This window comes from Orycteropus afer, unplaced genomic scaffold (assembly GCF_000298275.1).
Source record: "Orycteropus afer afer isolate SDZICR_OR568_19922 unplaced genomic scaffold, OryAfe1.0 scaffold00089, whole genome shotgun sequence".
Taxonomy (NCBI): domain Eukaryota; kingdom Metazoa; phylum Chordata; class Mammalia; order Tubulidentata; family Orycteropodidae; genus Orycteropus; species Orycteropus afer.
The window spans coordinates 7,489,070-7,515,190 of NW_006921676.1; the positions used below are offsets into that span (position 1 = coordinate 7,489,070).

The following is a 26,121-nucleotide window of genomic DNA, read 5'->3' on the forward strand; positions in this document are numbered from 1 at the left end:
TTGGACAATTTTCTCAGTGGTTTTATTTTTCTCTTCCTGTTCTAAAATCCCAATGACACATAGGTTATTCCTTTTGATGGTATCCCACATGAACCTTAGGCTTTTTTTCATTTTGTTTTGATCTTTTTTTCTGATTGATCCCTTTCCAAAGTAGTATTCATGTATTTGTCTTCAATATCATTAATTTTGTCTTCCATTGCATCAGTTCTACTCCTCTGCCCTTTCAATGTGTTGTCTGTTTCTGACAATTTAGTATTAATCTTCTGGATTTCTATCTGTAGATTTAGAGTCATTTATAAATTTTCATTTATAATGTCATTTTGTTCTTGTATTTTGTTTCAAAATTCTTCTAGGTTTTGTCTGTGTCTTCCTTGGTCTGTCTATCAATCCTTTGAAGATAGCTAAATATAATTCTTTTGAATTCCTTATCACAGAGTTCCAATGCTGCTTCTTCCCCAGGGATGTGTTCTGGGTTTGTATCCTGCTCCCTTTTTTCTACCACTTTTTCTTGCTTCTTTGTGTGTACTGTGATTATCTGTTGTCTCTGAGACATCCTGGTGTTGTATTTAGATCTCCATTTACTGTTTGTGAAGAGCAGCCACAGGTAAGTAAGGCTCTTCTTGGTGGTTGTTTATCGTTAGCCTGTTGCTGGAGAAGGAAGTAGTGTCTCTCACTGAGTTAGTGAAGCTGCAGAATGTATGGGTGTTGTTGTGTCTTATGGGGACTTCTGCTGTCTTGCACTGAGTTAGATGAAAATGACAATTGAATAAGCATCAAAAAAATGTAAGCAAATGGAGAAAATGTACACCATCTTATCACACAGGAACAGAAACCAAAAAAAGAAAAATGGGAAAAAGAAGAAGAAAAGGGGTGGGGGAAAGCCCTGCAATGTCTAGGGAGAGGGCAGTAAGGCAAAAAGGTAGAGAAGTAGAATAATGAAGAAAAAAATGGAAAAAGCACAAAAATAAAATAGGAGTGTGTGTTACCACGAGAAAGAAGAAAAAAAAAAATGCAACTAGGAACAGGGAAAACAAAAAAAGGTGAAATCTAGAACTTGGGAGGGGAAGATTAAAGAATAATAGTAAAAAGGACAAAAGTAGTAATAATAGTAGTAGTTTTAAAACAGACAAAAACAAACAAACTTAAAAAGAGAAAAAAAAATTGGGGAAGTTGGGGCAGGGCACCCAGGCTCTGTCTGAGCACACAAACTGGGATGGAATTCTTGGTGGCCCAGAAGGTGGGTGGGAGTGAGGGATGGCCATACCTCCATTCACCAAGAGGGTATGGGGTATAAAAGGAACAAGGGGAATATCTCACCTTTCGAATCATCAGTGTCCAGAATGACCTTGGGGTTCCCAGCAAGTAGAGCCTGTTCTTAAGTCCCTGGATTCTGGGAGAACTCTATCACTTTAAATATCCATAATGGTCAAGCAGCTTGTAAACATTCAAAATGGCTGCACCTTCCGGACAGGCAAAAGTCCACAGCTCAGTCTGCCTTCCTCTTTGCTGCTTCTCCTTTTATTCGCCAGCCACCAGAGCAGTCCTCCATGCAGTCCCTGGCTAGCAGGGCCAATTTTTAGGTTTATTCTTAGGGAGCTCTGGAGTGCCTAAGGCACTTGACTGCTAACCAGAAGGCTGGCGGTTCAAACCCACCAGCCACTCCTCGGAAGGAAGGTTGGGCAATCCTACTTCCGTAGTGATACTGCCTCGGAAACCCAAGAAGGGGTCGCTATGAGTCGGGGCCGACTCGACGGCAAATAACAACAACAACAACAACAATCACCCCTTGGCAGTATCCAAGCTGTCTGTGCCATCAGGATCACTGCCAGACTGCAGCTCCATACGTCTCCTTTTTTGGTGTTTTCATGCAAATTTTTCTGCAAGTTGGAGTTTAGTCCACTTCTATATCCTTTCCTTCAAGGCTCAGGGTTCCAGGATTATCTTCTGTATCTGTGTTAATTGGTTCCCCTTTTATTTGTTGATGGGGGTCTGTGCAGTCTTTCTGACTATTCATTCCACCATCTTACCAGAACTCCTCATATTGTTAATTAAAAAAAATTTTTTTTAAAGAGCACAATTATCTACTATTTAACTGAAAGGTGATCTCTAGGAATGGCTTAAGTTCCAGCTTAAAGAGTGTGCAAGGGAAACAGCCTCAGGTTTCTTCTGGTCTATATGATCTATTGTTGTGTTGCTGTTGTTATGTGCCGTGGAGTCGGCCCCGACTCATAGCGACTCCTCCTTGGGTTTCCGAGGCGGTATCACTATGGTAGTAGATTGCCCAGCCTTCCTTCTGAGGAGTGGCTGGTGGGTTTGAACTGCCAGCCATCTGCTTAGCAGTCAATTGCTTTAGGTACTATACTTGTGCAATAAGTCTGGCCTATTTAAGAATTTGAGTTTTGTTCTGTGTTTTTCTCCTATTCTGTCCACATCTATCTATTGTAACCTCGGTCGGAAAGGCTGGTAGTTGTAGCCAGGCACCATCTATTTCTTCTGGTTTCATCATGCATAGTGTTTTGTTACGTAACTTGAAGTAAATAATGAGTATTAACATGCCATTAGATATTGGTCTTCTACCTCAAGAATTCTTAACATGGGATCTGTGAAACTCCTGAAATAGTGTGTAAAAATGTTTATTTTGTAGACATGTGCATGATTTTTTTCTAGGAATAAAGATATGCACTTTTCATCACATTCTCAGAAAGGCTTATGATAATTAAGAACCAGCACCATTTTTAATGACTACATGATAATTTGTTTATATGTACACATTTATATTTCCTTGCTTTTTGACATTTAATAGTGTATTGTAAGGGTAATACACCCTTATTAAGAATGTTTTATTCCCTTGATGCCTAGATCTTATTTTATTCAAAATTTCTTCATCTGCAAATGAAACTTGCCTAAAGTTTTCAGATTTAGTATTATTTTTGTCAGATTTTGCTAGTGTCATACTCTTGTTGTTGCCAGGTGCTGTCAAGTCAGTTCTGATTGATAGTGTGACCTCATACATACCACAATGAAACACTGTCCAGTCCTTTACCATCCTCCCAGTTGTTGCTGTGTTTGGGCTCATCATTATAGCCACTGGGTCAATCTATTTTATTGAAGTGGGTCTTCTTTTTTTGCTGACCCTCTTCTTTACCAAGCATGATGTTCTTCACGAGGGACTATTCCCTCCTGGAAATGAAACCACGAATCTGTGTCCAGGTTCTTTTTGGCACAGCTCACAGAATCAGGGACTCAGGTTGAGACAAGGAAAGAGGCTGTATTCAGAAGGCCAACATGACTGCCAAGGGAGTTCACTGGGGCTTCATATTACTCTCACTTTTAAGGATGTAGCAAATGGGGAAGTTAGAATTATATATAAGATTTGGGGAGGGGTCATGATTATGGGTTAGAAGGCAGGATTGTAGCTTGGCACGGTAGTGGCTGACAGGCCCCTCACTTCTGAAATGGGTCCGACTAGCACAGATGACGTTGTTCTGGTGATTTTTTTTTAGTTCCTTGACATGAGTCTTAATGTTCCAGGGTCAGCAAAAGTGTAAAATTGTTTTCTTTGTGCATGTGTGTATTAGTCAGGCTGGATCTGTCCAGTCCTGGTCAGGTTGGCCTTCTTGCATTAACTTGGGGGCAGGTGCCAAGTAGATCCTGGTACTAAACTAAAAAATAATTATTAACCTGTTTACAAAGGAGTAGTATTTCAAATCTTTTACTGCTTAAAACAGTTTTTCACCGTCAGCTCAAAGCTCTTTAGTGGCCATCTCAATATCGTGTCCATGGTATGTGAGATGAAGCCTTGCCATCCTTTTGTTTAAGAAGCATTCTGGCTGTACTTTTTCCAAGGCAAATTTGTTCGTTGTTTTGGCTGTCCATGGTATAGTCATTATTCTTTGCCAATACCATAATTCAAAGGCATCAATTCTTCTTCAGTCTTCCTTTTTCATTATCCAGCTTTTGCGTGCATATAAGGTAATCATCTCACTGTGGCTTGGGTCTGTTACATCTTAGTCCTCAAAGTGACATGTCAAAGTGACATCTCTGCTTTTAACACTTTAAAGACATCTTCTGCAGGTGATTTACCCAATGCAGTCATACTAGAATCATAAAATACACTGGGGCACTCTTGATATTTTTCTGTCTATTGTAGTTTACATTATATAAAAGTACTGTTTTCCACTTGCAGGTTTAGTAGGCCCTGTGCTTTACTGGTAGCATTTTACATTTCTGAAATTTTCTAAAGATGCTGCTCTTTTTAGGGTCTTCTGTCTCTCTTCTAGGGTCAATTTTGGTCATTTATGTTTTTCTAGGAAATCATTTATTTTCTGTTGCTATACTAGTGCTAAAAATATTATAAAATTTATTTAAATTCATTCTGAATCTCTGGACATCTATTTCTTAATAAGAATTGTATATAGTTTATTTATTGGTGATTTGGAATTTATGGAAGGATCACCAAAGAAATGTCTTAAATGGATTTTGCAGTCTGATTGGAGACCCACACTAATGTATACTATAGGTGGTGCAAAGCCTCAAATGATCCAGCTTCTAATTTAAAGAGAGAATGATGTGCTAAGGTTGTGGTCTTGGAATACCATTTCTATCCAAAACTAACTAGAGCTCATTATAGAAACAGCTGATTCTAGATCTGGGGAGGAAATACACAAAATGAACCTGGAACATTTTCCATACAAGAATGCAAGGCAGGTTACTGTAATCAAGCTCAAAGTACTCAGGAGTCAGCTTGAAGAATAAAAAATTAGAATTGCCTCAGGTGCCACTGATTTGGTTTTCTGGTGGTGGTGATTCATATGCATGGGTCATTTTTAAGTCAAGATTTTCTTGTAGATGATAGTATCTGTACAGGGGGCATTTATGTGAATAAAGTACATTAGATTCTTTCGTATCTTCTGTGGTTCAGATTTCAGAGTTCTGCAAAAGTGAATGCAAAGGGCAGCTACACTGTTAAGAGACACATCTCAGTGGAAGGGAGAAAAAAAGAAAAAAATTTCAAAAAGCTTTTGCAGTTAGAATAGATTCCCTTTTTAGTAAACCCTTAGATTCTCAGGCTTAGATCACTGATGTTATACAGTTGAGGCCTATAATTGATATTCATAAGGAGGATTATGAATCTTCAAGAAGAAGCTTTAGTTCTTACTATACTTTTTAACTTTTTACTGTACTTTGATTTTGGAAGTCTGGAAAGTATGTAGTTCAGTTTAGAGAAATTTTTACCCAAAATAACTTTTTAAAGCAAGTATTGTATAACTGGGTGATTCTCTCTGTATCTAGAGAACTTGGCTTTCTAGAATAATTTACTTTTTGATACTACAGGTTTGCTAATAATTTTGCCATAAATACCACTTTTTAATGTTTCAATGCTCTTTTTATTTCAGTTTTTTGTAGCATCAGATCCAACAGTTAAAACAGATAGACTGTGGCACGACAAGTATACTTTAAGGAAATCAATGATTCCTTCGTTTGTTACAATGGATCAATGTAGAAAGGTGAAGTTGGAGAGTTTTTTTTTGTGTGTGTGTTGTGATTTTGATGTCTTAATACTGTATACACATGGTATTTGTGATTAAACTTGATAAACAAAATTTTGTGGCATTTTAATATTTTTTACTTCTTGCAGTGACATATATTAATTAAATATGGTTGCATATTAATATGCCTTTTTTGAGTTCTTAGAATTCATTATCAAATGCATTGTCATTGAAGTTTTAATTCATAGCCAATGTGTAGCTTTTGAATCATTATAGGAGTTGTCATTTTAATTTTATGTAAATATAACCATAGAATATTTCCTTATTTTAGGTCCTTTTGATAGGAAAATCAATAAATTTTTTGCACCAGGTTTGTCATGATCAAACACCAACTGCAAAGATGATAGCTGTGACAAAGTCTGCAGAGTCACCCAAGGATGGTATGATAATAATATGTTTCTTAAATTATTTTTTGTTCCACTGGGCTAACAGATTATCTGAATTATCTGAAACACCTTAGAATGGGGTGTAAAATACATGAAATATATATTACTGTGAAAATGTTTTAATTCATTGTTTATATAGAATAAAACAGTAAATATTGGAATAGTTGTAGCTATTTTTCCTTTGTAGTAATTTATATTACTTTTGTATAGTTAATTATACCAAAATCCGAAAATAAAGGAAAAAGTTTTGCTAATGGTAGCCATGCTTTGGGATTTAAGAAGTCATTAAGAAATCAGAAAAGATTTAGTAAATGTTTATTCTGTTTAGAATGCTGTGTTAAATCGTTGCCTTAGAATGCTGGGGTTTTCTCTCATTCTTCTTCTTTTGTTCCTTTCTGTTTTCCCATTTGCTTTCTGCTGCAACTTCAATAATTTCATATATTATATATGGCTTATTTTGATAGCTTTCCAAACCTAATTATATTTACTATTTATATTGTCATCTTCACTTACTCAACAAGCTTACTTTGCATAGGACATTGTGGTAGGTATTTGGGGAGATAATACAAATTGACTCACTATGGACTGTGCCTTCAATGAGTTAATCGTAGGATAATAAGAGATAAGATACAATAGAATACAATAATAAATAGTAACAGGTAGAAAGTGGTAAATAAATTGAGGTGTATTGATAAAGTGCTTCAGGTATTTTCAGGCATGGCAATCAGGAAAGCTTTATGGAGGATGTAATACAGGCAATCCCTGGGTTATCAGTGATACCTGTTCCTAAGTGTGTCTATAAGGTAAGTCAGAACAGATGCATAAATTTCCTATTTAGCCTCACTCTAGTGTAGGAAAAGGCTAGAAGTCTTTTCAGTGGTTTATAAGCTGCACATGCAGCAAGTGAAGGTGATTGTGATGAAGAATTTGTTGTGAGTCGGGGTTGGTTCACTTGTTTCAGAGTGGGGACAAATGTCTGTAACATTAAATGGCAAGTACTTGTTGTTGTGTGCTGTCGAGTCACCCCCAACTCATAGCGACCCCTCCTTGGGTTTCCGAGGCAGTATCACTACAGAAGTAGGATTGCCCAACCTTCCTTCCGAGGAGTGGCTGGTGGGTTTGAACCGCCAGCCTTCTGGTGAGCAGTCAAGTGCCTTAGGCACTATGCTACCAGAGCTCCTCCAACAAGTAGTACTGTTGTTGTTGTTGTTATGTGCCGTCGAGTCAAACCCGACTCATAGCGACCCCTCCTTGGGTTTCCGAGGCAGTATCACTACGGAAGTAGGATTGCCCAACCTTCCTTCCGAGGAGTGGCTGGTGGGTTTGAACCGCCAGCTGCCTGGTTAGCAGGCAAGTGTCTTAGCCACTATGCTACCAGAGCTACTAGTTGTCCATAAATCAGACATTCATAAAGTGGAGACTGCCTGTAATTCAGCTGATATTTAAAGAATGAGTAGAATTTGAGATAGGTTGATGTGTAGTCCAGGAAGAGCAAACAGCATGAACAAAATGAATAAGAAATAACAGGAATGACTCTTTTAAAGATTATAGTAAAAATACAGAAAAACGAGTTTCTGAGCAGAAGTGTGACATTATCAGAACTACTTCACTAAATTATTTTCTTCTTTTTAAAACAATATGTTGTATTTTCCTGCATATAATGTACCTAAGCATTTAATGTGCATAACACGTTGGAAACTAAAGCGTGAAAGAGTTGCAGTTTTCAAAAAACCATATAATGCATATTATTTGCATAAAAATACAATAATAGAGAGGCAGAGACTAGAACTTGGTGGATAAATTGGTATGTTATTAGATGTTGCTTTAGTAATGGATATCGGTGGAATAGAGACTATTAGGCAAGTGTGAAAGGTGTTATTTAACAGGAATTCATAGCTTTTTGGACAAGAGGAACAGGAGAGAGAAGTATCAAAGGTGATGCTAAAACTTTTAGCTTATGATACTAAGGAGGACAGAGAATTTAGAAATAAGATGAGGTTAGGAGCGAAAATTTTTCACTTTAGAGCAATTTGACTTTAAATACCTAATAGGATGTGATAACATAGGTTACCTGGAAATTCTGTACTTAAACTCTAGATAAAAGTTAGGGCTGAATATAAGCATGCCTCATTTTATTGCAGCTCATAGATAATGGATTTTTTTTTTTTACAAATTGAAGGTTGTTGCAACTCTACATCAAGCAAGTGTATTGGTGCCATTTTTCCAACAGCATATATACACTTTGTATCTTTGTGTCACATTTTGGAATTCTCACAGTATTTCAGACTTTTTTGTAATACAGTCACACACTTAATAGAGTATGCAGTATAGTGTAAACATAAGGAGCTCTGGTGGCACAGTGTCTAAGGCATTTGACTGCTAACCAGAAGGTAGATGATTCAAACCCATCAGCCACTACATGGAAGGAAGATGGGGCCCTCTATTTTATAAGGATTTACTGACTCGGAAACACAGTGGAGGTCACGATGAGTTGAAATCGACTTGGTGGCAGTAAGTTATAATGTAAACTTAACTTTTATATGCACTATAAAACCAAAAAAGTTGTGACTTGTTTTATTATAATATTTACTTTATCATGGTGGTGTGGAACTCTGAGATATCCCCGTATAGACATTTGGGAAGCTTAACCTGCTTAAGTAGAAACTGATGGTGTAGAAATAGCTTCAGTTATTACTACTACTACTTTTTTTTTCCCATTACAGCAGCTATTGCTATCTCTATCATCATCTCCACTGTGGCCAGTGTCTGCTGCAGACAAAGTTTTTGCTATGAAGCTTGCAGTATAGTTGGGAAGATAAAAGATTTATACCCCTAAAAAACTAATATACCGAAATCCATGGGCAAAGTTAAATTTGTATTTCTTATCTGTGAAAAAGTTTTGAAGATTTTAAAAATGTGAATAAAAAATAGTACATTTTTAAGAACTGAAATTTCAGGTATCCCTAAAACTTTAAAACAAATAGTTCACGAGAAAGCTCTGATTTTTTTTTTTTTTTACTTTAATAGGCTATTTTTGACTAAAATTTGTTAATATTGTAGACCTTTTCTTTGGAATGAAAATGCTTAATGATTCAAATAATTTCTGATGGAAAGGATTTACATTTTTAAAACTGCATATATCAAAGGAAATATAGCTGCCACTTCAAAATATTAAAATAGGTACATAACATCAAGTAGTCTCATGGTGTTAGCATCAGTTGGGCTTCATTCTTCCATTGGAAACAGTGAACATTTTCTTCACTTTAAACACTGTAGTTTCCCCACAAATTAGTAAAGCAAACCAGTTGTCGTTGAGTCGATTCTGACTTCTGGTGACCCCACGTGTGTCAGAGTTGAACTGTGCTCCATAGGGTATTAAGCAGCTGTGATCTTTTGCAAGTAGGTCACCAGGCCTTTGCCCTGAGGTGCTTCTGAGTGAATTTGAACCTCCATACTAATATGTAATTGGAATAGCAGTAATACGAAAATAATTTTTCATTAATGGAACTATTATTTTAAAGAACATACAAGCCAAAAACAATCCTAAAATCTTCTGATATTTCCAAATTTTTTGGGTAGTAGAAAAAGAGTTACACATGGATTTTAAAGGCTTTGCCTCTTTTTCTTACACTTGCTTAACTTTGAGCAAGTATTTTACCTTCTCTTTATCTTAGATTGTTCCTCAACACTGGGATTATTTTCTAGTTCAGTTATTACTGTGTTTTTTAAATGAAATCTCTCTGCATTATTTCTTTTTATTATAAAACTATAGAAAACACTTAATTTTTTATGACAATCAGGTTTTATTAAATGTCTCCTAAAAAGTCTTTAATGCTTTCCCTAGAGTTTATGGTATGCCACTATGATAATGGCTGTATGGTAAGAATATTTCATTTTCACACAGAGTTTTAGAATTCAGAATGCTCATTCACATGTTATTTTGGTTTATTCTTTGGACTAATTTATGAAACTATCTTTTAGGTATGTGTAGTTGACTCAATATTGACTTGCCCTGTCTGTTCTTTGTACTTTTACCCAAATGTTGTAGTGAGATTTCAAGTTAGTTACATTGTAGAAGGTATTTGACCTACATATCCTTGAAATAATGTATAATGCTGTGTTACTTATTTTGTGCTTCAAAATGTAAATGTCTGCTGTAAATTCCACTAAATATTTGTGTTTTCAGTTTCACTGTCTTGTGATTCTGCTTCGTATTCTAAATCTGTTTCCCATATGCAGCTTGTATTTAGTCTTTCATTGATGCCATTTTATAGGTGCTGGTTTTGACTTGTACATATAGGCTTTTTTGGTTTTTCTTTGTTAAAATACAAATAATGTACATAAGTATTCTTTTCTTTTTGGTTCTTTACAGCTGCAGATTTATTCACAGATTTAGAAAATGCTTTTCAGGGAAAAATTGATGCAGCTTATTTCGAGACTAGCAAATATCTATTGGATGTTCTCAATAAAAAATATAGCTTGCTGGACCACATGCAGGCAATGAGGCGGTACTTACTTCTTGGTCAAGGAGATTTTATAAGACACTTAATGGATTTGCTAAAGTAAGAAAACTATATCTATTTTGAAGCTTATAAAGATATGGTATATTTAACATGAAAAAGATAACTTAAAATTTTTGAATATTTTAAGAATAAATGGCTTTAGTTGAAAATGAGTTGAATTTTTATAGAGCATATTTTCTAAATAAAATTAGAAAAGAAAAATTTTCAAAAGTTAAACTCCCTTTTATTTTTGCTGTGGCTACCAACAGAGCATAAATGTCTTGTGTGCTATGCTTTATTAATAATAAATATACGTGCACCTTGTTAACTCTGTGGCACTTACAAACTTTAATGTGTAAGAAGTTTATGATGTGATGAAACTTAAGCTTTAGTTTGAAATTAATCAGAAATAAAAATGTATTTGAAAACAACTTTTACTTTCATAGTTTTAGTGTACATTGTTTCATGTTAAAAACATTTTTTTTAACTAGCCTTTCCTTTTTCCCCCTTGACATTGTTCATGGCATCTCCCATTCCGGAATTAAGTATATGTTCTTCCCCGTCACCCATAGAGATGCAGATAGGTCTGGGTCAGAGCAAAGTATGCTCATGAGTCTACAAACATTCCAGACCTAAAGATGCAATCCAGGAGCACCTGGGCAACATTGGCGAGTGAACATACAGAGTTGTGAGCCATGACATGTGATGGTGATTTTCATTTAGGCATTTATGGGGATGGAGCTTATTATTGATTTTATGTGCTCCATTTAGGGCATTTGAAATAGTAAGTTACCTTTAAATTATACCTGCGTTAATCAAGCAATTGTTTTAGGCCTTTGGTTCTCTAACTTTAGTGGGCATCGGAACCACCCCTGTAGGGCTTGTTAAAATGGTTAGGCCATATGTCCAACCCAAACCAACCAACTGCCATTGAGTCAGATCCAACTCATAGTGACCCCTCCTTGGGTTTCCAAGGCGATACCATATGGAAATAGATTGCCCAGCCTTCCTTCTGAGGAGTGGCTGGTGGGTTTGAACCATCAGCCTTCTGGTTAGCATTTAAATGCCTTAGACACTATGCCACCGGAGCTCCTAGGCCATATGTCCAGAGTTGGTAATTCAGGAGCTCTAGGATAGAGTTTAGGAGTTTGTATTACTAACATGTTCCCAAGAGATGCTGCTGCTGCTCATGTGCGGACTATACTTTGAGAACCATTGTGTTAGATACATAGCACTTGTAGTCCTACTTTCTAACCAGAAGTCAGTCTTGAATATGAAAAATAATTTAGTGTTTTGAGGCACATGTAACAGTAGCTAACCTTTTTCTACATGTTAATGAGTGACGCTGTCCAGTTGTTTACTAATTAGCTCATGAAAGAGTTGATTATCTGCAAATGTAAAGTGCTTTGTAATTACACTTATTGAAGTAGCATTTCTTCTACACTTTAAGTAAAGAAGGAATTTACTACAAAGTTAATTACTGTCATGAAATCAATACTTGTTTGAAGTATAAGTGGTGATGAGTTGTAAAGGATGAAATGTTCTCTAAGTTTTATAGGGCTAAAATGTGAGTACCTGTAAGGATATGGATGTGTAGACTCAATAAATTACTATGGGAGACAGTGTAGGTGTAGAAGATGATGCATATAGAGATCAGCAGGTCGTTTCTTACAGTAAAGTTTAGTGATCAGTGTAACACATTATGTATCACATCATTTAAATGACTTAACAGATTTACCTCATTGAATTTGAATATTTAGAATATTCATGTTTGCAATTAAATGAAAATTTTTTCTCAAACGTGTTTTAAGTGTCAAGTGTTTAAAAGGGGAGTGCCAAAAATATTTCTCCACCTTACCTCAGATTTCTTTGAGAAATGTCCTTCTTTACCTTTTCTCTGCCCATTTTCTGTCCTAGACAGATTGGTTTCTAAAGTCTGGTGAATTGGTAAAGTTGATATGTATGCTTGAGAATTAATGCCTATAATTCTAACTTGATTACCTCTTGATCAGAGCAGTGGTATCTGCATTTTTAGAAATATACATGCCAGAACCTTTATGATTATATACTCATATACTTTGTAATATCATGACTTCTACATATCTAATTGATTTCTTTGATTTAATGAAGACTTCTTTCTCTCCCTTTGGATCTCATAAAGGAAATTAAAAAAAAATGCTTGTTATTCATAAGACAGTCTTAAGTTGGAAACTTTGTTAAAATGTATGGTACATAGAAGTGTTAATTTAAGCTGAATTAAAATTAATTTTTTCAAGACTTTAAAGAAATATTTTACATAATACTTGGTAAAACCCTATGGACAGTTAATTTTATGAAACACTACCACATTGTCATTTTGGTTCCATTTGTTTTCTTGGTTTTTATCATTTGAACTCTTACTTTTTATAATTTTTTCAATTTTTAAAGTTCATTAACAATTCAAGTAACATTTTCTGTAATTTTTAAAAAATTTGTTAGACCAGAACTTGTCCGTCCAGCTACTACTTTGTATCAACATAACTTGACTGGAATTCTTGAAACTGCTGTCAGAGCAACCAATGCACAGTTTGACAGTCCTGAAATTCTCAAAAGACTGGATGTTAGGCTCCTGGAGGTATTTTAACTTTCTCTCTTTGAAATGATATTTTTCTGCGGGGAAGAAGAAATTAAGACAATGAACTCCAAGACTATAAAGTATTATAATTAATGTTTTCCAAGTTATTTAAGATATAACTATTCTAGTCTAGTGGTTAAGAGTCATTACTGGAAGACTAGACAACCTGAGTTTGAATCCCACCTCTGAAGCTTGTTATGTGAACTTAGGCAAGTCACTTAGTTTTTGTACCTCACTAAGACTCAGTTTCCTCCCCCTTTTTTTTTTTTCAAAAAGACTTTAGCATTTTTAGATTTAAACTGGATAAAGAACAGAAAATATATTTCACAGTGCTTGATAGCACATAGTAAATGCTTAGTAAGTCGTAGTTACTATTAAAAGTAAGTTTGAAAAGAAACCCAAGATGATGATAATATTTATAAAAAAAACGATGTTTTTAGTTTAAGTTTAGAGAAGGTAACATTTCTTAGAGACATGGGTGTGTCAACATTATTATTAGTTATAATGAAGGATTATTAGCAGAACCTGTTTTCCTCAAATATTGACTTACAAGGATTTGAAGAATGTCAATATATGTCAATATAATCTGAAGAACCAGGTTATAGCTACTATACTATAGTGAGGTGTTTTTTTTTTTTTGGTTATAAAAATAATGATTAAATGTTAGCTTTTGGTGCAGTTTTTTTTTTTTACATATAAATCCCCAGTATTTAAATTTTACCAGGTTATAGCTACTATACTATAGTGAGGTTTTTTTTTTTTTTGGTCATAAATAATGATAATTTTAAACACTTATTTAAAATATTCATTGAGAAATATTTTAGAGTACTTTCTATGCTCTAGTCATTGTCTAAATGCTGAGGATATGCACTTCTCTGTTCTCATACAGCTAAACACTTAAAACTGTTAAGCAGCTTTAAATATTGGGCATTATTTTGCTTCATTTTCTTTGAGGAGTAGACAAGTGCTTCAGCAGTAAGCTTAGTAGCACTAGTGAAAAGTCCTGCAATTGTAACCTTTTTTTTGGTATTAGGTCTCTCCAGGTGATACTGGCTGGGATGTCTTCAGCCTTGACTATCATGTCGATGGACCAATTGCAACTGTAAGATTATTCTTCTTATTTTTATGATATTCACAGCTATTTAGATTGCTAAACATTTTACTGTTTTAAAATTGGCTTTCTTAAAGAACTTCGAATTAAAGTGATCACTTGACAATCTAGGATATACCTATTGAATGAATACTTAAGACAGAATTGTTCATGTGTGTTTTAAATTATTAAAGAATGCTAAAATGCTCTATTATTTTAAGAATTCTTAAAAATATCATTTGTTCTATCATAGGATTCAGCAAGTACTTAATAAATGGATTATTCATTTTGTTACATTATTCTTATACTGTAGCAACTAATTTAGGATAATTTGAAAGGAAGTATAAGATGTATTTTAGGGGAATTATATTTTTACTTTTTAAATAAAATTTGGTATTTAGTATTCCTTTTAACTGATGAGAAAATGGCTGTACTATTGTTCATAGTGCTTTTACCATACATAAATAAATGTACTGTTTCTTTTAATGGTTCCAAATCATAAAAGATGGACCAGCAGAGTTGTCTCTTTACATATCTGCAATTAAAGTGCTCCTTCTTAGTGTTCGTTTTTCTTTATTCACATTTGAATAAATTCTCATTGGCAGTGATATCTTTTTGAATGAACTTTAATCGTTTTTATAACTGAAATATTGAAAAAGGAAATTGTATTTCTTTTAATCATTATAAATATTTTGTTAAAGTATTATAGTTTGGCTTCCAAATCTCTTCCTACTCAATCTTGCAGTTTGACTTCAAGACTGGCTGTTTTCCTCTGCCTCTCAAAATTATAATTGTATCTCCTGTAAAAAGAATTTTATAAAAGCTATGCTTACCTTGTTTTTACATATAGATTAACAGATTTACCACAAATATATTTATTGTGTCTACTGTGAAATGTTAGATTTTGGTGCAGTTTTTTTTACATATAAATCCCCAGTATTTAAACTTTACCAGGTTATAGTTACTATATTTTAAACATTTAATTGCTCTTAAATTTAATTTTTTGCCTATTTAGATTTGTCTTTTTTCCTTTCACTTATAGCCTAAGCAGTTTTAATGCACAAAGAAGTATGGTATTTTAATTAAAAAAAAAAAAAAAAAAAAATTCATTGCTGTCAAGTGGATTCAACTCATAGCAACCCCTCCTTGGGTTTCTGAGGTGATATCTCTACAGAAGTAGATTGACTAGCCTTCCTTCTGAGGAGTGGCTAGTGGGTTTGAACTGCCCGTCTTTAACAGCCTTTTTAGTGTTCATATTATTTTCCTATGATAAAAGCATAATAAAGTTAATTGCATTGATTTTTTTCATAAAATACAAAGTGTCTTGCCAAATATGTCTTAAGTGTACTTGGAGAAATAATTAAAATAAACTGACCATGGTCTCTATTTGTGATTTAATTATGTCATAATATTGCATATCTTATTAGGCATATCAAAAGTATTCATTCCATACCTTTTTATAAACAATTGTTTGCACAATATTAGCTTTTTGAATTTTAGGTTTTTTTTTTTTTTAAAAAAAAAAAAAAAAGCCCTCTACATTACTAGGAAGAGCCAAAGAAAGTTAGTTTCATAGCTTCATTATTAAAAACAAACTTGTAGGATAGAAAGGGCAAAAATAGGTCAATTTATATGCCTATTCCAGTGGACTTACTAGTGACAACTGGAATACTGAATTGAGAGGGAGGGGAAAAAAGAGTCCTATAATTGATTAGTAGTATTTGCCAGGGACCTAATATAGGAAATTATTTTTACATGTCTGGCATTTGCCATTCCAGTTCTACGGTTAGATTATGTTCTAGAGTTGATGTATACTGATAAATTGCTACACTGATAATCATATTACACAATTGAAAGTCTTCAAACTAAGACATTAAAATAATTTTAATTAGCAGAGAAAAATTAAAATATACAGTTGTATATAAAAGCTACTGGGAAGATGAAAAGAGAACTATTAAAAAATAATTTCAGAATTAAGGTTTGGAAGAAAATGAATTTGCTGCTTTTCTTTGGTTAAATTTAATTTTCCCTATTTACTTTATTTGCTTTCTATTTTATTTAATTTGTAGAGGGTCAGCAATAAAGGGGAAGACCCTTGTGAGATTGATTGACACAGTGGCTACAGCAGTGGCTCAAGCATAGCAATGATTGTGAGGATGGCACAGCAGGCAATCTTACGTGGGATCACTATGAGTCAGAGCCTATACGACGGCACCTAATGAAAACAGCGTAGGGTTGATACGAGTCAGGATTGATTAGATAATAGTCAGTTTGGTTTTGGTTTATGCAATTATGATTTGTTTTAAGGTCACAAAGTTGTAATGTTTGGTAGAATAGCCTGATACTAGCTAGGGAGAATATGGAGATTTCTTTAATCTTATTTTGACAACTGACAGAATTAAAAACCAAACAAAACTCACTGCCATCAAGTCGATTCCAACTCATAGCGACCCCTTGTGGATTTCTAAGGCAATAAATCTTTACAGAAGTAGATTGCCAGTCTTTCTTCTGTGGTGGGTTTGAACCACCAGCCTTTTGGTTAGTAGTCCAATGCCTTGGGCACTGTGCCACCAGAGCTCCCTGACAGGATAGAATCCATTTATTTCTATCATTGATCTCCAAGAACCAGTTTCAGAAACTTAGCTGTTTAGTATTTATCTCACCTTTATTTTACAGTAAGAGATGAACTGAAAGACTGCTTCAGTAATTTCTCTTAGACAGATCAGCACAAGGCCAGTCCCCATGAGGTAGAGGTTAAAGATGTCCCAAATGTCCAAACTACCATGCCACTCCATCATTTCAGACATTAACTCTTCCTTTCAGTAATTTCCCTCCTGTCTTAGGGTTCTATATTTCGCTGTAACATCTCACGAAACTCATAGACATCCAAGGGATTGTCTCACATGGTGGGGGAGGCTGGGGGGTTGGCAGGCTGGCGAGTTCCAGGTCTGTAAATAGGTCTGAAGGATCCTCCCAATTGTTGGGGTTTAATGAACCTAAATCAGCGGATCAGATGATGGCTGCTGTCTCAGATTCAGAGTGAGATGACGATGAGCCAAAACGCAGAGTGGGAGCAAGAGAGAGAGCAAACCTTCCCAGAAGATTCCTATATATACCCTCAAGGAAGCTAAGGGTGGTGATTTGAGTTACCCCCTCTAGCAAGGTGGGACTCAAGATAATATCCCACCTATTTTGGTTATTTCTGTGCTCCAGCAGAAATACTCCAAGTGGATGACTTTAACAGGAGTTTAAAAGCAGCTAGCTACTCAGTTGCTCATGGCAAATTCCACCACGGAGTTGATCCCCAGTAATTATAGGGAATGGCTACTACCAGCTCCCCAGCCAAGTTGACACACAACCTTAACTACCACACCACCCTAAACAAGCGTGGATAATAGGATTTAAAATGCATCACAAAATGGAGGACAATGACTAGAAGGGCCACATCAAACAATTCAGAGCAAAGACCTTATAAATAGTAAAACTACATAGATGAGATTGATGTTCTCTATAGAAATGTAGTAGAATATGAAAGTTACCTGTTAAAGAGTTAATATTTCTACAGAGTTGTGATTAAATTAAATTTTTTATAAATCAAGTTACTTTAAAAGTGCTGTCAGACCTTGGTACTTCAAGGGGCCTTAACACATATTATTTGTATAGCTAAGAATCCTTTAATTTAGCCATAAAATTTTTCAAACTAGTCACTCTATATTTCTATAATTGTAAGAATATTAGTATTGTAGACAGTGCAGCAAACTAGATAATCCCCAAAGCACTTATATTTGATTTTGCAGACCTTCAAAGCAGTACTTCAATTACTCCTGTTCAGACATTTAATGATCAATCAGTATTGAACACCAACCAAATACCTGGTACAAAAATGGCATATTGAAAAATAGATAATCCTTGCTATCTGGTGAGAAATGACAAGAATATAGGAAATAAGAAGCGGTATATATTAAATACTAAAATTATAAGGATCAACTAATAAATATCCTAAGTGTCCTAAGAAGAAGGAAATTGGTGGCCTTTGTCCTTGAAAAATGGATAGGTTTCTCTGGTAGTTAAAGTTGTATGTCCAATTTTACTGGGTCATGGTTTTGAGTACCTGGGCAGCTGGATGTAGATGTTCCCCATGATGAGATTGTAATTGCCTCCATGGTAGAATCTGCTGTGAGCAGCTAAGTAGTTGTCTTTGAAGTGTGCCCTTTCTGGTGTATATAAGGCAACTTTGAGAAGGTCTCTAGCTTTTGGCGTATCTGGATCCTCCATTTGGCCTAATCTTTGTCTCTGGCCTACCATGTTGCCTTCTGATCTTGGGATTGTCCCTAGACTTGAACTAGTAGCCTGCCATATTGTCTTCTCTTGGAACTGAGCTCTTTTACTTGTCAGTCTTGGCTTCATCAATCTCAGCAGCCAGTAGCTGCGTAAGTTAGAAAAACCCTCCAGTTCTAGTGGGCCTGGAATAGGAGGCAGAGCTGAAGTCCAAGGTGGAGTGAGGGGCCTTCACCCAGCCCCTAGATGCTGGACTTGTTACTTGGACTTCTAGCCTCCTGAACTATAAGAAAATAAAACCCTGTTTGTTAAAGCCATCTTTTGTGGTATTTCTGTTATAGCAGCACTGGAGGACCAAGACCATTTTTGATAGGTAAAAATGACAGAATGGGTCTTTACAAGCGTTAATGTGGATAAAGACCCAATGATTTGAATGAACTATGTTGGGTTCAAGGGATATTAATAGAGCAAACCTCCTCGGTGCCAGCCTAGTCCTGTTGTTGAGAGCTCACATCTGTTTGGAAGATATGGGAGAAGAATTTACAAATAGTCTATTTTCAGTTCATTCTAATATAAATGAATTTTCTGTCCAAATCATCTAGTAAACAATAAAAATACACCGAAGTCTATTACGCATACATGTTTATACTAGTTAAAAACATCTTTGGCTACAGTTTGTAGAAACTCTGTTATCTGTATGCATGGGACATGCTTATACTAAAAAAAAAAATTGTGATCTATCCGAAATTCAAATATAACTGAGCATTTTGTATTTTTATTTGCCAAATCTGGCAAGCTTTTGTGGGAAGGTTGGCTTAGCACAATCTCTACCTGACTGCCTCATCATTCATTCCCTGGTTGTGAAATTGCTTTGCTTTTACACTGAAAAGAAGTATTCAAAAGTAATAAATAAATATATTAGAATAACCTGGAGAACTTTTTTCAGGCTGGAGATTCTACCTTCCATGAGATTCATTACCATAATCACCTATTGTTTCAGAAGAAAGTATGGTCCTACCTCATATCCTTTGATCGATTTAAGCTAGAAAAATATTACTGCACATTCAGAGTTAATAGTTTAGTCCACATTTTATACTAGGTCTAAAATTTACCACTTAATAGCTGTGTAACCTTATGCATTTGTCTCCCTATTTGTAAAATTGGTATAAAAATGTTGTTAGGTACTGTTGAGTCAGTTCTGACTCATAGTGACCCTGTCTGCAACATAATAGAACACTGCCCAGCCCTGCACAATCCTGACAGTCATTGCTGTGTGTGAGTCCAGTGATGGAACCACTTGTCAATCTGTTTTGTTGAGGGTCTCTATATTTTTCATTGAACTTCTACTTTACCAAGCATGATATCCTCCTCCAGGGATTGGTCCCTCCTGATAAAATGTCCGAAGTATATGAGACAAAATCTCATCATCCTTGCGTCTAAGGAGCATTCTGGCTGTACTTTGTCCAAGACATATTTGTTCATTCTTCTAGTAGTCCATGTTATATTCAGTATTCTTTGCCAGTACCATAGTTAAAAGGCATCAGTTCTTCTTTGGTCTTCCTTATTGATTATCCAGCTTGTACATGCATATGAGGTGATTGAAAATACCATAGCTTGTGTCAGGTACACCTTAGTCCTCAAAGTGGCATTTTTGCTTTTGAAAACTTTAAAGGTCTTTTGCAGCAGATTTGTTCAATACAATACGTTGTCTGCTTTCTTGTCTGCTCTTTCCATGTTTATTGGTTGGGATCCAACTAAAATGCATATTTACCTTATAATACTATGGGTTTGCTTAGCATATTCCTTGTCACATAAATATTCAGTAAATGTGGTGGTTGTTTTATAATAATACTTTCCTAGAATGTAGCATATTAGATGCTTGCATATTACTTAGAATTTTTTAGATTTAGTTGTGTGTTCTCTAGCTTTATTATTTAACAGAGAAAAAAAAAGGACACATATTTTGAAACAATACTTACGGCATGTAATACTAGTAAGCTTATCTTCTGCTGTTCTTTTTAGGTGTTTACTCGAGAATGTATGAGCCACTACCTAAGGGTATTTAATTTCCTTTGGAGGGCTAAGCGGATGGAATATATCCTTACTGATATAAGAAAAGGACATATGTGCAATGCAAAGCTCCTGAGAAATATGCCAGGTAAAATATTAATTAGATAGGCAATCAGAGTAAATTATGTGCTACTCTTACGTATATATTTACCAAAAATATACCACTATATATAGTTTTCAACAAGTCAGGGAAGATTATAGTGTATATAAAATTGCATATACAGTTGTACTGACAAATGATTGTTTAGCTTTTGTTTTTGACTATTGTTAAAATACTCATGTAATACTGCTTATCATGACTTAATTGCAAATCAGAAAAAAAAATCAGTTAAACTAGATTATTTTCAGACCATGAAATTTCTTTTAGAATTGATTTTTCACTGTAACACAACAATGCAATACACTGCCATCAAGTCAGATCCAACTCATAGCAACCCCTCTTTGGGTTTCCAAGGCAGTATCACAGTGGAAGTAGCTTGCCCAACCTTTCTTCTGAGGAGTAGCTGGTTGGTTTGAACCGCCAGCCTTCTGGTTAGCAGTCAAATGCCTTAGGCACTAAGCTAACAGAGCTCAAATAGTGCTCATATATTTATGTCAGTTTTGTTTTAAAAATTCCCAAATTTTAAAGCAAGGACACTGTTTAAAAAGTCGGTGTCTCATTTATAATTTAGCTAGCCAGTGTTTAAATTATTTTTTGGGAATTGCTTTAATGTTTTTGTTTGGTTAATGAACCAGAACATGGAAGTATGTTATCATTTGACAATTTAAAACTATAATAAAAATGATTAGGTATCATATAGTCAAGATTATTTGTAATATAAATATTGAATCATGAATAATTTTGAAATCTTTATATTGAAATTGATTTGATCAAAAAGTATTTCAGTAAATATGTCTCAAGAGAAGATCTACACTGTGTATACCTATAACTTTTTGGTTGGTAAAAGTAATTATTAAAGAAACAGTTCTTTGAAGTGGAGAATACATGATCTCTGCTTTACTAGGTTTGAGGCTAATCGCCAGATGGAGTAACTGTCAAAAGTTCCAGAATAATGATACCCATAGAAGGCTGCTAGGCAGAGTCATGTACCTAACTAAGTCAATGCTGAAATACAGAATTTCTAGTTTTTACTAGGTGGGTGGTTGTTGATCTTAGCTGCTGTCAAGTTGGTCCCTGACTCTTTTTTGTTTTGAACTTCTTATTGTGATTTGGGTGCAATTTTACAATACTACGTTTGGTTTACATTCGATAGTTCATGAACATTTTGTCTTGCAATACTGATTACAAGTCCCCACAATGTTACAGTTTTCCTCCCAACTCCTCTCTGTTGTTACCCCTTCACTGTGTCCTTACCTATGCACTCCTGCCTGCCTAGCCTTTTCCCTGTGCAAATGCTGCCCTTCTGATCTCCCATGATTGACTGTTGTAAGAAGTGTATCTTCCTGGTGTACTTGTTCCACTCGTAAGCCTGTCTGTTGTTTGGCTGAGGGTCCAATTCCAGGCCCAAAGGGTGACTTGGGGCCATAGTTTGGGTGTTTTACCAGTCTCCACATGACCTGGTCTTTTTAATGTTTTTGAATTTTGTTCTAATTTTTTTCTCCCACTCTATCCAGGAACTCCAATTTTGATCCCTTTATGAGTGGTTGGCATTGGTAGCCAGGCATCATCTAGTTTGTCTAGGCTAAGATTCCCATGGTCCATTAGTCCCTTGGATTAAGTGTTTCTGTATGTCTTTGATTTTCTTCACTCTTCTTTGCTCCAGATGAGGAGAGACCAGTAGTTACATCTTAGATGGCTGCTCACAAGCTTTTAAGACCCCAGTCATTACTCACCAAAGTGAGATGTAGAACAATGTTTTCATGTACTATGCTGTGCCAGTTGAGCTTGATGTCTCCCGTAGACATGGTTCTGAGCCCACAGGCCCAGTGACTCACTCCCTTAAGATGCTTGGTTGTGGCTAAGAAGTTATCCTAACTTTGTCTTCCTTAGCTTTATAATGTATATGGACATTTCTTTTTATATAGTACATACTAATGTGTATGTGGGAACTCTGGTAGCATAGTGCCTAAGGCACTTGACTGCTAACCAGAAGGCTGGCGGTTCAAGCCCACCAGCCACTTCTCGAAAGGAAGGTTGGGCAATCTACTTCCATAGTGATACTGCCTCGGAAACCCAAGAAGGGGTCGCTATGAGTTGGGTCTGACTCGACAGCACATTACAACAACAACAACAATGTGTATGTAGGAATATCTTCTGCCAAACCTATGTATAGCCATGGGTATATTCCCTTTTGCCTACCCGTACCTGATCTTCTATGTATCCACCCATAGACTAGTGTTTGTTATTACTGATAATGCAGTATTGTCTATGTAATAGTATTTACCTTTATTGTCCGTACCTCTTGTGCACCTCTTTCTGTCCTCTTTTTCCTTAGCGTTATTGTGTTGGTCACACACTTTTGTTATATTGCTTTTCCCTTCATCCAAATAAACACATGTGTCTTAGCTAGTCAGCAGTTTTCACTAACCCCCTCTCCCATCCCTGGTAACCAACTAAGAAAATTTCCTTCCCTGGCTAAACCTTTCCTTGACTTTTTATAACAATGTTGTTGTTGTTGTTATGTGCCGTCGAGTCAAACCCGACTCATAGCGACCCCTCCTTGGGCTTCCGAGGCAGTATCACTACGGAAGTAGGATTGCCCAACCTTCCTTCCGAGGAGTGGCTGGTGGGTTTGAACCGCCAGCCGTCTGGTTAGCAGGCAAATGTCTTAGCCACTATGCTACCAGAGCTCCCTTTTTATAACAATAGACTCATACAATATTTGTCCTTCTGTGATTGACTTGTTTTACTCAGCATAATGTCCTCCAGAGTGATTCGTGGTATTGAGGTGATTCATGGATTCTTCATTATTCTTTAATGTTGTATAATATTCAGCTGTGTGTATGTACCATAGTTTGGTTGTCCATTCATTTGTAAATGGGCACTTAGCTTGTTTCCATTTCTTTACTATTGTGAATAGTGACGTGATGAACATGGCCATCATATATCTATCCATGTCCTGCATCTCATTTCTTTAGGATATGTTCTCAGTAGTAGGATTGCTAGATCAAATGATATTTTTGTTTCCAACTTTTTAAGGAAGCGCCATACTGGTTTGCACATTGGTTGTATCATTTCACAGACCCACCAGCAGTGTATGAGAGTTCCCATCTCTCCACATCCTTAATAGCATTTGCTGTTTTCTGTCTAGAACTTTGCTATTATTGCTAGGGTGAGATGATCTCTCAATGTTGTTTTGATTTGCATCTCTAAGGTGCTCTGGTGGTATAGTGGGTAAGGCATTTATTTGGCTGCTAATCAGAAGGTTCGTGGCTCAAATCCACTAGCTGCTCCATGGGAGGAAAATGAAGCAATAAAGATATACAGTCTTGGAAACACAATAGGAGTCTCTATGAGTCAAAATTGACTCAATGGCAGTGGGTTGGTTTGTTTGTTTGATGGTTAAATTGCTAATGATTGTGAGCATTTCTTCATATATTTGTTGACTACCTGAATATGTTCTTTGGTGAAGCATCTGTTTATGTCTTCTGCCCATTTTTGAAATGGATTGTCTATCTTTTTGGTTTTGAGGTCTTGAAGTTTTCTGTGTTTTTAGAGATAAGTCCCATGCTGTATGTGTCATTGCCAAATATTTCTTCCCAAACTGTAGCATCTCTTTTTACTCTTTTGGGAAGTCTTTTGATTGGGCCCCTGACTCTTCGCAACCCCATGAACAACAGAATGAAACACTGCCCAGTCCTGCAACATCCCCATGATTGGTTGCAGATCACACTATTGTGATCCACAGGATTTTCATTGGCCAGTTTTTCAGAAGTAGATTACTAGGCCTTTTCCTCTAGTCCTTCTTCATCTAGAAGCTCCACTGAAGCTTGCAACCCTCTGCTTACATTCACAGAAAGTGTTTTTTAATGGATCACAAAACTGATCATAGTCTGGCTTCCTCTGGGCTAAATGTATAGGGAGAAAATTAATGGTAGGAATCCACTGAAATAGCTGAGAATAAAGTGAGAAGGGACGTGATGGTTGTGGAAAATACATACTGCCTTCATAGTTGCCTTCTATTTCCTAGTGAATGTGGGTTCACTTGAGCATATGGATTGCCTTTTGATTGGAGGCAAGACTAGGCATTTGTCACAGACACTGTAAGTCTTCTGGTGCTATATCTCTAGCTGGATATATGCTTGTAAGTTGTTCACTTTGCCCACAATGCTCCTTCCCTCTGCATTCTTTTTAATCCATTGAGTACATCAATTCTTAGCTGTTTGTTCACTGTACCAGCATTTTTCATATTGTCTAATGTAGATCAATGTAATACATATTGTTTGTCATTGTATCACTTTTATCCTTTCAAAATTGATATCTGTATTACTTTTAAATCTGAGATATCTGAGCTCTACAAACAGTTTAGGTATTTACCTTGTGGTGATTTTTTTTATTTGAATATCAGCTTTACTAGTTGCTGTTGCTTGGAGCCTGGCCTTGCCTTCCACCACTTTTTACCTGTATATCTTGTCGCTCTGGAGGCCCCCAGCCTCTCCTGCTCCCTCCATTTCCTGGCTTTAGGGGGCTTGGCCCCTAGCAAGGCTAGGCCCCAAGCCCCCTAGATCCAGGAAAGGGAGGGAGCAGGAGAGGCCGGGGACCTCTAGAGCGGCAGAATATCCAGGTAAAACGGCCGGAGGCAAGGCCAGGCTGCAAACTCCCTAGAGCCAGGAAAGAGAAGGGAGTAGGAGAGGCGTGGGACCTCCAGAGTGGCAGGATATCCAGGTAAAGGGGAGGAAGGCAAGGCTAGGCCCCAAGCCCCCTTGAGGCAGGAAAAGGAGGGAGCGGCCCGGGACTACAAAGTGGCTGGTTCCAGGTAGGAATTAGGTAAGGGGAGGGTGCAGAAGTTTCCAATAGCTAAGGGAGACACACTTGTCTGTCAGTTTGTCATGTTGTGGGGCTTGTACATTGCTATGAGGCTTGAGACTCTGCCACTGGTGTTTCAGATGCCAGTAGAGTTGCACATCAGGCACAGGTTTCAACACAGCTTACAGACTAAGACAGACTAGGAAGAAGGAGGAGGCCATCCACTTCTCAAAGATTGGCCAGAGAAAACCTTATGAATAGCAGAAAAATACTGTCTGATACATTACTGGGTAACTTTATGAATTGCTTGAAAACATTATCCAACACAGTGCAGGAAGACAAGCCCCTTAGGTCGGAATGCACTCAAAATAGGACTGGGAAAGACTTGTCTCATCAGAGTAGAGCCTACCTTAATGATATGAATAAAATAAGTCTTTCATGACCTCCATGTGCTGACATGGCATGACTCAAATTGAGGAGGAACAGTTGCAAACATCCATTCTTAATCAGAACGTGGAATGTACTCAGTACAAAGCTAGGAAAATTGGAAGTTGCTTAAATGAAATGGAGTGCATGAGTATTGATGTCCTAGGCATTGGTGAGCTGAAATGGATGGGTTTTGGGCTTTTCTTTTTTTATTAGGATTTGGGTGAAGATTTACAGAGTAAATTCACTTTTCATACAGCAGTTCACATATACTTTGTCTCATGTCATTGACCAAAATTT

General features: G+C 36.2%; 1 protein-coding gene across 1 annotated transcript in view; it reads left to right on the plus strand.

Annotated features, from left to right (window-relative positions):
• Positions 1-26,121, plus strand: part of TUBGCP3 (tubulin gamma complex associated protein 3) — a 220,043-nt gene that overhangs the window by 126,049 nt on the left and 67,873 nt on the right. The window contains exons 12-17 of the mRNA XM_007942386.2: positions 5,397-5,507; positions 5,821-5,929; positions 10,308-10,497; positions 12,916-13,051; positions 14,085-14,153; positions 20,442-20,577. Coding sequence (XP_007940577.1) covers positions 5,397-5,507; positions 5,821-5,929; positions 10,308-10,497; positions 12,916-13,051; positions 14,085-14,153; positions 20,442-20,577 — 751 coding nt within the window. The remainder of the gene's footprint in view (positions 1-5,396; positions 5,508-5,820; positions 5,930-10,307; positions 10,498-12,915; positions 13,052-14,084; positions 14,154-20,441; positions 20,578-26,121) is intronic.